Source organism: Mirounga leonina, unplaced genomic scaffold, assembly GCF_011800145.1.
Source record: "Mirounga leonina isolate KUSES-001 unplaced genomic scaffold, KU_Mleo_1.0 Mir_53, whole genome shotgun sequence".
Lineage (NCBI taxonomy): Eukaryota > Metazoa > Chordata > Mammalia > Carnivora > Phocidae > Mirounga > Mirounga leonina.
In genome coordinates, this window is record NW_023270807.1 from 101,422,454 (window position 1) to 101,437,569 (window position 15,116).

At 39.3% G+C, this 15,116-nt stretch overlaps 2 protein-coding genes across 4 annotated transcripts in view; both read left to right on the plus strand.

Annotated features, from left to right (window-relative positions):
- LOC118001079 (homeobox protein NANOG-like) overlaps positions 1–11,794 on the plus strand; it is a 50,045-nt gene extending 38,251 nt beyond the window's left edge. Inside the window, exon 2 of the mRNA XM_034991030.1 lies at positions 8,699–11,794. Coding sequence (XP_034846921.1) covers positions 8,699–9,582 — 884 coding nt within the window. The 3' untranslated portion in view covers positions 9,583–11,794. The remainder of the gene's footprint in view (positions 1–8,698) is intronic.
- The window catches only part of ESR1 (estrogen receptor 1), a 387,332-nt gene that overhangs the window by 38,274 nt on the left and 333,942 nt on the right, over positions 1–15,116 (plus strand). The window lies entirely within an intron of this gene.

Below are 15,116 nucleotides of genomic sequence, written 5' to 3' on the forward strand. Positions count from 1 at the left end.
CCCTCCCACCCCACCCCCCACTCCAGCAACCCTCAGTTTGTTTCCTGAGATCAAGAATTCCTCATATCAGTGAGGTCATATGATACATGTTTTTCTCTGTTTGACTTATTTCACTCAACATAATACCCTCCAGTTCCATCCAGGTCGTTGCAAATGGCAAGATCTCATTCCTTTTGATGGCTGCATAATATTCCATTGTATATATATACCACCTCTTCTTTATCCATTCATCTGTTGATGGACATCTTGGCTCTTTCCACAGTTTGGCTATTGTGGACATTGCTGCTATAAACATCGGGGTGCACGTACCCTTTCAGATCCCTACTTTTGTATCTTTGGGGTAAATACCCAGTAGTGCAATTGCTGGATCATATGGTAGCTCTATTTTCAACTTTTTGAGGAACCTTCATACTGTTTTCCAGAGTGGCTGCACCAGCTTGCATTCCCACCAACAGTGTAGGAGGGTTCCCCTTTCTCTGCATCCCCACCAACATCTGTCGTTTCCTGACTTGTTAATTTTAGCCATTCTGACTGGTGTGAGGTGGCATCTCATTGAGGTTTTGATTTGGATTTCCCTGATGCCGAGTGATATTGAGCACTTTTTCATGTGTCTGTTGGCCATTTGGATGTCTTCTTTGGAAAAATGTCTGTTCATGTCTTCTGCCCATTTCTTGATTGGATTCTTTGTTCTTTGGGTGTTGAGTTTGATGAGTTCTTTATAGATTTTGGATACTAGCCCTTTATCTGATATGTCATTTGCAAATATCTTCTCCCATTCTGTCAGTTGTCTTTTGGTTTTGTTGACTGTTTCCTTTGCTTTGCAAAAGCTTTTTATCTTGATGAAGTCCCAATAGTTCATTTTTGCCCTTGCTTCCCTTGCCTTTGGCAATGTTTCTAGGAAGAAGTTGCTGCGGCTGAGGTCGAAGAGGTTGCTGCCTGTGTTCTCCTTTAGGATTTTGATGGACTCCTGTCTCACATTGAGGTCTTTCAACCATTTGGAGTCTATTTTTGTGTGTGGTGTAAGGAAATGGTCCAGTTTCATTCTTCTGCATGTGGCTATCCAGTTTTCCCAACACCATTTGTTGAAGAGGCTGTCTTTTTTCCATTGGACATTCTTTCCTGCTTTGTCGAAGATTAGTTGATCACAGAGTTGAGGGTCCATTTCTGGGCTCTCTATTCTGTTCCATTGATCTATGTGTCTGTTTTTGTGCCAGTACCATACTGTCTTGATGATGACAGCTTTGTAATAGAGCTGGAATTCCAGAATTGTGATGCCACCAGCTTTGCTTTTCTTTTTCAAGCTGGCTCTTCGGCTATGCGGGGTCTTTTCTGGTTCCATACAAATTTTAGGATTATTTGTTCCATTTCTTTGAAAAAAGTGGATGGTATTTTGATGGGGATTGCATTGAATGTGTAGATTGCTCTAGGTAGCATTGACATCTTCACAATATTTGTTCTTCCAATCCATGAGCATGGAACTTTTTTCCATTTCTTTGTGTCTTCCTCAATTTCTTTCATGAGTATTTTATAGTTTTCTGAGTACAGATCCTTTGCCTCTTTGGTTAGATTTATTCCTAGGTATCTTATGGTTTTGGGTGCAATTGTAAATGGGATCAATTCCTTAATTTCTCTTTCTTCTGTCTTGTTGGTGTATAGGAATGCCACTGACTTCTGTGCATTGATTTTATATCCTGCCACTTTACTGAATTCCTGTATGAGTTCTAGCAGTTTTGGGGTGGAGTCTTTGGGGTTTTCCACATAAAGTATCATATCATCTGCAAAGAGTGAGAGTTTGACTTCTTCTTTGCTGATTCGGATGCCTTTGATTTCTTTTTGTTGTCTGATTGCTGTGGCTAAGACTTCCAATACTATGTTGAATAGCAGTGGTGATAGTGGACATCCCTGCCACATTCCTGACCTTAGGGGGAAAGCTCTCAGTTTTTCCAAATTGAGAATGATATTTGCTGTAGGTTTTTCATAGATGGCTTTTATGATATTGAGGTATCTACCCTCTATGCCTATACTCTGAAGAGTTTTGATCAAGAAAGGATGCTGTACTTTGTCAAATGCTTTTTCTGCATCTATTGAGAGGATCATATGGTTCTTGTTCTTTCTTTTATTGATGTATTGTATCACATTGATTAATTTGTGGATGTTGAACCAAACTTGCAGCCCAGGGATAAATCCCACTTGGTTGTGGTGAATAATCCTTTTAATGTACTGTTGGATCCTATTGGCTAGTATTTTGGTGAGAATTTTTGCATCCATGTTCATCAGGGATATTGGTCTGTAATTCTCCTTTTTGATGGGGTCTTTGTCTGGTTTTGGGATCAAGGTAATGCTGGCCTCATAAAATGAGTTTGGAAGTTTTCCTTCCATTTCTATGTTTTGGAACAGTTTCAGAAGAATAGGTATTAATTCTTCTTTAAATGTTTGGTAGAATTCCCCTGGGAAGCCATCTGGCCCTGGGCTTTTGTGTTTTGGGAGATTTTTGATGACTGCTTCAATTTCCTTAGTGGTTATAGGTCTGTTCAGGTTTTCTATATCTTCCTGGTTCAGTTTTGGTAGTTGATACATCTCTAGGAATGCATCCACTTCTTCCAGGTTATCTAATTTGCTGGCATAGAGTTGCTCATAATATGTTCTTATAATTGTTTGTATTTCTTTGGTGTTGGTTGTGATCTCTCCTCTTTCATTCATGATTTTGTTGATTTGGGTCATTTCTCTTTTCTTTTTGATAAGTCTGGCCAGGGGTTTATCAATCTTGTTAATTCTTTCAAAGAACCAGCTCCTTGTTTCATTGATCTGTTCTACTGTTCTTTTGGTTTCTATTTCATTGATTTCTGCTCTGATCTTTATTATTTCTCTTCTCCTGCTGGGTTTAGGCTTTATTTGCTGTTCCTTCTCCAGCTCCTTTAGGTGTAGGGTTAGGTTGTGTACTTGAGACCTTTCTTGTTTCTTGAGAAAGGCTTGTATTGCTATATACTTTCCTCTTAGGACTGCCTTTGCTGCATCCCAAAGATTTTGAATAGCTGTGTTTTCATTTTCATTGGTTTCCATGAATTTTTTAAATTCTTCTTTAATTTCCTGGTTGACCCATTCATTCTTCAGTAGGATGCTCTTTAGCCTCCATGTATTTGAGTTCTTTCCGACTTTCCTCTTGTGATTGAATACTAGTTTCAAAGCACTGTGGTCTGAAAATAGGCAGGGAATGATCCCAATCTTTTGGTACTGGTTGAGACCTGATTTATGACCTAGGATGTGATCGATTCTGGAGAATGTTCCATGGGCACGAGAGAAGAATGTGTATTCCATTGCTTTGGGATGGAATGTTCTGAATATGTCTGTGAAGTCCATTTGGTCCAGTGTGTCATTTAAAGTCTTTATTTCCTTGTTGATCTTTTGCTTAGATGATCTGTCCATTTCCGTGAGGGGGGTGTTAAAGTTCCCCACTATTATTGTATTGTTGTTGATGTGTTTCTTTGCTTTTGTTATTAATTACCTTATATAATTGGCTGCTCCCATGTTAGGGGCATAGATATTTACAATTATTAGATCTTCTTGTTGGATAGACCCTTTAAGTAGAATATAGTGTCCTTCCTCATCTCTTATTACAGTCTTTGGTTTAAAATCTAATTTGTCTGATATAAGGATTGCCACCCCAGCTTTCTTTTGGTGTCCATTAGCATGGTAAATGGTTTTCCAACCCCTCACTTTAAATCTGGGGTGTTTTTGGTTCTAAAATGAGTCTCTTGCAGACAGCATATCTATGGGTCTTGTTTTTTAATCCAATCTGATAGCCTGTGTCTTTTGATTGGGGCATTTAGCCCATTTACATTCAGGGTAACTATTGAAAGATAGGAATTTAGTGGCATTGTATTGCCTGTAAGGTGACTGTTACTGTATATTGTCTGTGTTCCTTTCTGGTCTATGTTGCTTTTAGGTTCTCTCTTTGCTTAGAGGACCCCTTTCAAGATTTCCTGTAGGGCTGGTTTTGTGTTTGCAAATTCCTTTAGTTTTTGTTTGTCCTGGAAGCTTTTTAGCTCTCCTTCAATTTTCAATGACAGCCTAGCTGGATATAGTATTCTTGGCTGCATATTTTTCTCATTTAGTGCTCTGAATATATCCTGCCAGTCCTTTCTGGCCTGCCAGGTCTCTGTGGATAGGTCTGTTGCCAATCTAATGTTTCTACCATTGTAGGTTACAGATCTCTTCTCCTGAGCTGCCTTCAGGATTTTCTCTTTGTCTCTGAGACTCGTAAGTTTTACTATTAGATGTCGGGGTGTTGACCTATTTTTATTGATTTTGAGAGGGGTTCTCTATGCTTCCTGGATTTTGATGCCTGTTTCCTTCCCCAAATTAGGGAAGTTCTCTGCTATAATTTGCTCCATTATACCTTCTGCCCTTCTCTCTTTTTCTTCTTCTTCTGGGATCCCAATTATTCTAATGTTGTTTCGTCTTATGGTATCGCTTATCTCTTGAATTCTGCCCTCATGATCCAGTAGTTGTTTATCTCTCTTTTTCTCAGCTTCTTTATTTTCTATCATTTGGTCTTCTATATCACTGATTCTCTCTTCTGCCTCATTTATCCTAGCAGTTAGCGCCCCCATATTTGATTGCACCCATTAATAGCCTTTTTGATTTCTACTTGGTTAGATTTTAGTTCTTTTACTTCTCCAGAAAGTGTTTCTCTAATAACTTCCATGCTTTTTTCAAGCCCCGCTAGTATCTTTAAAGTGATGATTCTGAACTCTAGATCTGACATCCCTGGCAGTCGGTACTACCTCTTGTTCTTTTTGTTGAGGTGATTTTTTCCATCTTGTCATTTTGTGCAGAGGAGAATAGATTAATGAGAGAACAAAATGCTAGCAGGGTAACAATGTCCCCAGAAAATATACTCTAAACAAATCAGAAAAGACCTGAAGCAGTGGGAAAAGAAAGGGAAAAAGAGAAAAAAGAAAAAGAAAAAAAAAAAAAGAAAAAGATAAAAACAAACAAAAACAGAACAAAACAAAACAACAAAAACAGAATGTGATCAAATATGATCAGGCTGGTATATAGATCAGTGCCACACACTAGGTTTTGGGTGTATTTTGGTCTGTTAAAAGAAAGTGCCTCCCAAATTTTAAAGAAAGAAAAACTTATATATGTACAAAAATAAGGTTTGGTATGATGAAGGGATGGAATATGACTGTAAAGATGGAAATTATAAAAAATTTTATAAAAGGAATTGATAAGTTGTTTAAAAAAAGAAAGAAGAGGATTTAAAAAAAAAGAAAAGAAAAAAAAAGGGAGAGAATGTGATCAGGCAGGGGAGTAGAAAAAAACCATACACTAGAGATTTAGAGTATATTTTGATCTGTTAGAAGAAACTATCTCAAAATTTTAAAGAGAGAACAACTTATATATATATGCCAAAAATACAGGTAACTACTATGAAGGAATAGAATATGACTCTAAAAATGAAAAATAAAAATGTTTTTTAAAAAAGGGATTGATAAGATGTTGGTTGAAAAAGGGAAAAAGAAAAATTCAAAAAAAAAAAGAAAGAAAAAAAGACAGTTAAAAAAAAAATTAACTTTGAACGACGAAAGAATCATGGTAAAAAAGCCATGAATTCTATGTGCAGTATTCCCCTAGCGCTGGAGTTCTGCCGTTCTCATTGATCGGTAAACTTGGTCTTGGCTGGCTGTTCTCGCTGATCTTCTGGGGAGGGGCCTGTTACCGTGGTTTCCAAATGTCTTTGCCAGAGGCGGAATTGCCCCGCCCTTGCCCGGTGCGGGCTAAGTAATCTGCTCGGGTTTGCTCTCCGGGGCTTTTGTTCCCTGCGAGCTTTCCGTACAGCTTTGGAGGCCGAGGGTGAAAATGGCGGCCTCCCAGTCTCCACCCTGGAGGAGCCGAGAACTCGGGGCCCGCTCCTCAGTGAGCCCCCAGAGAAAAGCCGTCAGTCACTCCCGTCTCCCCGGTCTCCGGCCGCACTCCGTGCTCACCCGGCCTGTGACTGTGCGTTTCTATCTCTGGCCCCCGACCCCGGGTGGAGTCTCCAAACCCAGCAGATCCCCACGGTGCACTCCCGCACCACTCCTCCCGGGGAAGAAGGTGAGTCTCCCCGGATCTGCCGCTTGTTGGGTCCCTGCTGGAGGAGCAGGGGCCCGACTGTGCCGTGGATCCCGGTTTATGGCGACCCCGAGCTGAGAGCCCGCGCCTGGGCTCCGCCTCTGCAGCCGGCTTCCCCACTCCGATACCTGGGAGCTCTGCCGCCCTCAGGCACCCCTGGTCTTTCTGTGACCCCGAGGGTCCTGAGACCACACTGTCCCACGAGGGTTCCACCCCCCACTTAGCCACTGGAGCGACGTCCCTCAGTGGAGCAGGCTTTTAAAAGTTCCGATTTTGTGCTCCGCGGCTCTATCACTTGCCAGAAGCGGCCGACGGAGGCCCCTCCCCCGCCGTCTATCCTCCCGAATATCGCCTCAGGTTCACTTCTCCGCACGTCCTACCTTCCAGAAAGTGGTCGCTTTTCTGATGAGAGAGTTGTTGCTCTTCTTTTCTTCGATCTCCTGTTGAGTTTGTAGGTGTTCAGAATGGTTTGATCCCTATCCAGCTGAATTCCTGAGAGGAGACGAAATCCAGGTCTCCTACTCCTCCACCATCTTGCTCCGCCCCTCACAACTGATTTCTGTGCATTAATTTTATATCCTGCCATGTTGCTGAATTCCTGTATGAGTTCTAGTAATTTTGGGGTGGAGTCTTATCGGTTATTTACGATAGGGGCATATGCATCCAATGTTTATAGCAGCAATGTCCACAATAGCCAAACTATGGAAAGAGCCGAGATGTCCATTGACAGATGAATGGATAAAGAAGATGTGGTATATATATACAATGGAATATTATTTAGTCATCAGAAAGGATGGATATTTACCATTTACATCGATGTGGATGGAACTGGAGGGTATTATGCTGAGTGAAGTAAGTCAGTCAGAGAAGGACAGTTATATGGTTTCACTCATATGTGGAATATGAGAAACAGCACAGAAGATCATAGGGGAAGGGAGGGAAAACTGAATCAGGAGTAATCAGAGAGGGAGACAAACCATGAGAGATTCTTAATTATAGGAAACAAACAGGGTTGCTGGAGGGAAGGTGGATGGAGGGATGGGATAACTGGGCAATAGGCATTAAAGAGGGCATGTGATATGGTGAGTACTGGGTGTTATATGCAACTGATGAATTATTGAACTCTACATCTGAAACTAATGATGTACTATATGTTGACTAATTGAATTTAAATTAAAAAGAAGAAAAAAAACCCAAAAAACAAATGTATGGCGTCATCACATAGTATAAATAAGCAGCGCATGTCTGTCTTTTCTGCTTAATTGTATGCTACCTGTGATGAGAAATATATGCCATTTCCAGCACCTGGGGCTACACATAGCTGGTGCCCTATAACTGTTAATCATCATCATCATCATCATCATCATCTACCACATATTAGGAACATTCATGTGTCAGGCACACTTTACATAATTAGATTTAATTCTCACAATGGTCTTTTTTTTTTTTTTTTTTAAAGATTTTATTTATTTGACAGAGAGAGACACAGCGAGAGAGGGAACACAGGCAGGGGGAGTGGGAGAGGGAGAAGCAGGCTTCCCGCCGAGCAGGGAGCCCGATGCGGGGCTCGATCCCAGGACCCCGGGATCATGACCTGAGCCGAAGGCAGATGCTTAACGACTGAGCCACCCAGGCGCCCCATCTCACAATGGTCTTATGAGGTTCATGTTATCTCCATTTTATGGTTAAAAGACCTTGCATTTAGGAAGTGGTAGAATGGGAATTTGAGATCCTTCCATTGCGTTCCAGAATATTTTCCCTTAACCACTGGACATTACATGCTCAATTAATTAAGACAGAAGGAACTGAGTAGATGAGAAAAAACCCCAAAACAATGACATGATGAGTTTTGCTCCCCCAGGTATTAGGATTTCTTTCTCCTTCATGTTGTATTCTAGAATGTCAAGGTCATGTGTAGCTGTCTCCACAAAGTGATGGGCCGTGGTGTTTATCCTGGTTTTCTTACATTCACAATGATACCTCTGTCTTCCACTGCATGTCTCCCCCTTACACAATTATTTTCTTCTACACATTCTGTTGAGTACATATTCATTTGGGATAATTGGGTTATCCCTCCCATTTTAAAACTGAGACAGTTCCCTTAATTTCCAACTTAGCATGAAGCTTTTGCATCAGATTGTTTTATTTGTAACACTTCTGCTTACACTAGTGCAGGAATGGGAATTTTAAATGGTTACAGATTTGAGAAGTTATTTTGGAGCATAGGGGTACTTTAAGAAAGACAAACTGGTGTTGAAATAATGAAGCATTTCCCTTGGCTTTCTTGGACAGCCAGCTGGCCATATAAGAGGCCTGACTGCTTGCAAGGGGTTGTGAGAGGTTATTATGTATAAGGGAGATGCAGAAAAAGAAGTAGGCATAATCCGGCTCCATTGGGCTGGTTGGCTCTTACTATTGCAGTGGTGACGCACTTCATCCTGTCTTTCTCAGACTCTTAACATCTGGAGGTCTTTCTGCTCTTCTTAGCTCTTCCACCTAGATCCATAAGCCTGGGCCTTTCTTACAATCTCGCTCTTTTTTTTTTTTTCCGTCTACCCTTAACTCACCAACATGAGTGCAGATCCAGCTCTGCCCCTATGCCCGCCTGGCCCCGAAGCACCCAGTTCTAGGGACTCTTCTCCAATGCCTGAGATTTACGGGCCCGAAGAAAATTATGCATCCCTGCAAATGTCATCTGCTGAGACACCCCACGCGGAGACCGTCTCTCCTCTTCCTTCGTCCATGGATCTGTTTGTTCAGGACAGCCCCGACTCCTCCCCCAGGCCCAGGGTAAAACCACCACCCACTTCTGGAGAGGAGAGAACAGTGAGGAAGGAAGATACAGCCCAGGGCAAGAAACAGAAGATCAGGACCGTGTTCTCTCAGACCCAACTCTGTGTCCTCAATGATCAATTTCAGAGACAGAAATACCTCAGTCTCCAGCAGATGCAAGAACTTTCCAACATTCTGAACCTTAGCTATAAGCACGTGAAGACCTGGTTCCAGAATCAGAGAATGAAATGTAAGAGGTGGCAGAAAAACCACTGGCCAAAGGAGAGCAAGAGTAACAGCACAGCAACCGCAGAATACCCAGGCTTCTATTCCTACCACCAGGGATACCTGAGGAACACTTCCGGAAACCTTCCAATATGGAGCAACCAGACCTGGAATAACCCGAATTGGAGCAACCAGACCTGGAACAGCCAGTCTTGGATCAACCACTCCTGGGCCAGTCAGACCTGGTGCCCCCAAGCCTGGAACAATCAGCTCCAAAACTGTGGAGAGGAATCTCTGCAGCCCCAGATCCAGTTCCAGCAAAATTCCATCAGTGATTTGGAGTCCATCTTAGAAACTTCTGGGGAAAGCCATAGTGTAATACGACAATCTGCTAAGTATTTTAGTACCCAGCAAATAATGGATTTGTTCCCAAATTACTCTGTGAACATACAGACTGAAGACGTGTGACAATGAGTATATTATTTGATCTCAGTTTGGGTGGTGGCTGTTATCTCCTAGGCTTTGTCTTTTAGGTCCTATATATCTCTGCCTCGATATTCTGTTTTCCATTATTCTTACTGTGTCCATTGAGGGGGTACGATGGGAGTCAAAGAGGTTTCAGTAGCGTTGGCTCTATGGACAACATGATAAAAGGTGTTTCTCGCTATAGATAACTAGATACAATACTAATGTGGATATCTTTAGGCTCTAGAATCTAACCTCAAGAATAGGAAGTGAAGATACAAAGACGTGTGATGAAGGATAATTTGTATTTTCTGAGATTGTGAGGCTTTTCTTGTTAATAACCTCTAACGGTGAAGGGTTAAGCTATAATGTGCTTCATTGATTCCTCTGTTCCTTGTGATGTTTTACTAGAACTGTTAATTTGTTCATTATTCTAGTATTTGTAGAAAGATGTTTTGTATTTGAATGTGTCATGATAATAGTACCAGTTTGGCTGATTGGTTTATAGGTTTAAGTACAAATAAATAAAATACACACTTTACCCTCAAAAAAAAAAAAAAAAAAAAGAAGTAGGCATAATCCAATGTGAGTTCCACCCTTGTGATTTGCCAAGACCAGAGTGACAGCTATGACTCCCAGGGTCACAAAGGGCATTTCCCCTTGAGCTATCTTTGGAGACTGCCAATGCCTTCAAATGCCAGGTTGTGGCCACCTCAGCTGCTATAACAAGGTGAATTTATGAAAACTTCAAAGAACTGCAGCTTGCTGCTCCCTGGCATCTGATCCAGTTCATCACTCCTGACCCTCTGGGGAGGGGACTTTACAACATGGGCCAGAAGGTTCAGGAATTGTTGCTGCCCTTCTGGGCCACTTGCTGCTTTCTATATAAATGCAAAGCCAAGCTCTAAAAAAAAAAAAGGAGTGTGTAAACTGAAATGAAGTCCAGGTTCTAATGGGCCATTGGAAGATTGAAAAATTGACTAAAATAAAACATTTATAAAGCAGACTGTGAACAAATTATATTCTTTGGCCATTCCTTCATTAGACAAAAGTCCTGTCTTTCATGATTATGTTATTTTGGGGATAGATGATAGCTAATAAAATCAATCTAACATCTGCAGGCTTTTTTTTTTTAATAGTTCTGGACTAGGTTTCTTAGCATAATGCTTTGTCGTGATCCTCATGGTCTGTGATTCTTTTTGCCAAGCCTACTTCATCAGTCCCCTGTTGTCCTGTGGATTTTTGACGCATTGGAATCCTAGCAACAGATTTCTTGTTTAAGTAGGATCATCCTGATCACTGGTCTCCCACGGGTTGGTAAAAGTTTTGCGCTGCTTCTTATCACTCATAGAACATCCCTAGAGCATTTTTCTTTTTTTAAAGCCTGCTCTTCCACCAATTAAATAGAAAAACATACCTCGCTTGTGAATCTATGATCAGGTGTCCAAATAAGGAGGCTCTCTCTTAAGAGATCACATTGCAGGCCTCACCTCAGTGGGGGGGTGGTTTTTATCGGTTCATTTGCTTGATTTTGTATAAGGATATGTATAATAGAAAGGTTCTTTAAGCCTCTTTAATTTGGAAAGCCAAATTAATAGTAGTCATTCCATTGCAAGAATCTTGTATTAAATATTTTTTCATTCATTGTTCTCTAAAACTTATACATTTGCTTTTGTATTCTTAGCAACATGTAATAAAGTAAAAGTTGAAATATATAATAGATCATTAATTTGAGTTTTTGAAAGATTTTCCACCTAATTCTCAATGTAACAGCAACAATATTAGATAATATACTCCAGGTACTGTTCTGAGCAGTATGCTTCTATTAATGAGTTGAACTCACAGTAACTGTTATTACCCCATTCAACAGATAGGAGAGTGAAGCATTACTATGGAGGCACAGAAAGGTTATGTAACTTCCACAAAGTAGCAAGTAGCAGCATAGGCTTTTGAATCCCTCCAGCTGGCTTATAAGCCCATTCTCCTAACAATTGAGCTGCATTTTGCACTTCTCTGTGAAGTGCAAAAACATGGGGCAAAGTAAGAGGAAAAAATGGCCCGTTTTCCCACCATTCAACAATAGCTGTTAAAAGGAAACAGGTAAAACTTAGCTACGAATACCTGTATGAAATCAGCCCATTGTACACCTTACATTTTAACGTTATATGTCAGTTATATCTCAAATAAAGCTGGGGAAAAAACAGCTCTATGTACTTTTCTGAATTTTTATGTGCGTGTAAACTTTTAAAAAATAAAAATGGTAGTTTATTTGTGCATACTGTTTTGTAGTTTTGTACTTTCTCGGGTCACATTATTCTTCACCACCATAATTTTTTGGCTGCATAATGCTCTATTGTATGGAAGCACATATAATTTACAAAATTAAATTTCTTATTAAAAGACATTTATATTATTTCCAAATCTGTAATAAATGTCATGGTACCTTACTTTTAGACATACATTTGGTTATTTCCTAAAGATAAAGTCCTAGAATCACTTCTGAATGGTTGAGCCTGAGGTAGAAGATATGCACATTTTAAGTCCCTTTATTCATCTTACCGGTTGTCCTCCAGAAAGGACAGGATCATCCTGATCACTAGTACTAGCAGTGGACAAGAGTGCCTTTGATCATCCTAGGAAAATCATTCATAAACCAAAGTTTATGAATTATTAGTTACATTAGTACTAGCAGTGAACAAGAGTGCCTATTTGCCTGGACACTGGATGCCTCTGGGTTATTATTCTTCCTACTATTTTATTAAATAGACAGAACAAAAGAAAAAATTCTCATTTCAGCGTACATTTTTTGATTTGCCAGAAGTACAAAAGTTAATAAAATTTATCCCTTGAATAAATAAACATGGTTCAAAATGTTAAAGAAACAACATATTATCCCATGAAAATGATATGTACTTCCAACACCTGCTTCCCAGACATCCATCAATAACTCTTAGAGGGCAACCACTGTTATAATTTTCTCTAGTAGTCTTCCTAAAATATTATTCATATACACCCAACATGCAGATGAGCAAAAACACACGTGTGTGTGCATGCACGCTAATTTTTCCTTCACGAAGAGAAGCATGTTATGCATCTTGTTTTGCCCTTTGCTTTTTTACTTCACAAAATATCTTGGAGGTTATTACATATCAGTAAAGAAAGAACTATCTTATTATTTTTAATGTCTGCATACAATTGCATTATAAGGAAATTGTTGCAAATATTAACATTTGTTTATTGGTGATAGGCATTCTTTTGTGACTGCCCATCAGTGTTTTTTGAGTCTTTTTTAAAATTGTGGGTTTAATTTTTTTTGTTATTGTTGATGATTTGTAGAACTTTGTTGTGTAATAAGTTTACCATTCCATTTGTGTTAAGTGAATGCAAATTTTATTTCACATTCAGTTGCTGGTCTTTTAATTTTGTTTTGTGGTGGTAGTTTTTGTTTGCTTATTTGTTTTGTTTCATTGTGGATATGGAGATGTCTTTTTATGTAATGAAAACTATCAATCTTTTTGGTTTGGTTTATGAATGATTTTCCTATGATGATCAAAGGCTACCACTGTCTCTGTTTACTTGAATTCTTTTGACATAGAATCATGGGATTTGGACTAGAAAGACCTTAGAGTTAATGGAGGAAAAATTTCCAGTCAGGGCAAAATCCCATATAGCAGTGTTGATAGATACAGGTTTTCCTTTGCTTGAATGAATCCATGACCAGGAGCTTATTACCTTAACAAAACCCATTCCGTTGGCCAGGTCTGATTTCTATAAAGCCTTTTACCAAATAAACCTTAACACAGCTCTGTGAATCTTCTGTGTAGTTTTGGCTTCTTAATAAACACAAAACAGATTTGTTTTCACTTTTATGGACAATTTTAAAAAATAATTTGTTCGGGGCACCTGGGTGGCTCAGTTGGTTGAGTGACTGCCTTCGGCTCAGGTCATGATCCTGGAGTCCCTGGATCGAGTCCCGCATTGGGCTCCCTGCTTGGCAAGGAGTCTGCTTCTCCCTCTGACCCTCCCCCCTCTCATGTGCTCTCTCTCTCATTCTCTCTCTCTCAAATAAATAAATAAAATCTTTAAAAAAAATAAAAATAAAAATAAAAATAATTTGTTCTTTTTTAAGTCTCCCTTAAGCAATCCATATTTTATTTTTTTAATTAAAAAAAAATTTTATTTATTATGTTATGTTAGTCACCATACAATACATCACCAGGTTTCGATGCCGTGATCCACAATCCATATTTTAGATGTATTACTAAAAATCTGTAAGACAACATTGCAAGAAAAAAACCCCCCAAATAGTATGGAAGCATTCCCTTATAGTAATGTCTGTGTGTGTTTGCCATATTAACCATTTTGAAGTGTACAGTTTACTAGTTTTAAGAATATTCATGTTGTTGTGCAACTGATCTCCAGAGCTTTTCATCTCACAAAACTGAAACTCTGTACTCCTGAAACAACTCACCATTTTCCCCTCCACTCAGCGCCGCCCCCCCACTCCCCGCCCCGCAACTACATTCTGCTCTTTTTTCTCTATGGATTTGAATACTTTGGATACTTTATATAAGTGGAATCGTATGGTAGCTATCATTTTGTGATTGGCTTATTTCACTTAGCATAATGCCTTTCAGGTTCATCCACACTGCACCATGTGACAGGATTTCCTTCATTTTAAGGCCACATAATATTCCATTATATGTATATGCCAATTTTGTTTGTCCATTCACCTGCTGAATGGTATTTGGGCTGCTCCCACCTCTTGGCTATTGTGAATAATGCTGCTATGAACATGGATATACAAATATCTCTTTGAGACATTGCTTTACATTTCTTTGGATATGTACACGGGATTGGAATTACTGGCTCATATGGTAATTTTATTTTTAATTTTTGAGGAACCTCCATACTGTCTTCCATAGTGGCTCCACCATTTTACAATCCAACCAACAGCAACTAAGGGTTTTGATATCTCCATAACCTTGCCAGGACTTGATATTTTCTGGGTTTTTGATATTAGCCATCATAATGGATTGAGAATCAACAGTTTTGAATATATACATTTCTGTCAGAATTTATTATTTTAAAATAGTTTTCAAGTGACATCCTTCCAGTTTCACATATTCCATAAAAGTAATATCAAAATTACGATGAGTCCATGTGAATTTAGAATGGCAGACTTTTGTCTCTTATGGATTAGTCTGATTTTATATATGCCTCATCTACAAAATGATTTCTAATGGACATAAGCTGAAATTCAATGTCTGTGGTCAAAGTGGCCTTAATTTTGATTTTGAATTGGAGTTAAGATGAAATGACTGACTAGTGAGAAAAGAAAGAAAGAAAGAAAGAAAGAAAGAAAGAAAGAGAAAGAAAGAAAGAAAGAAAGAAAGAAAGAAAGAAAGAAAGAAAGAAAGAAAAAGAAAGAAAGAAAGAAAGAAAGAAAGAAAATGACTGATTAGCTTTATATTGACTTGGGATTTGTTGGTGGTGAAACAACTGTTAAAGAAGGTATTGGGACAATGTTGAAAACC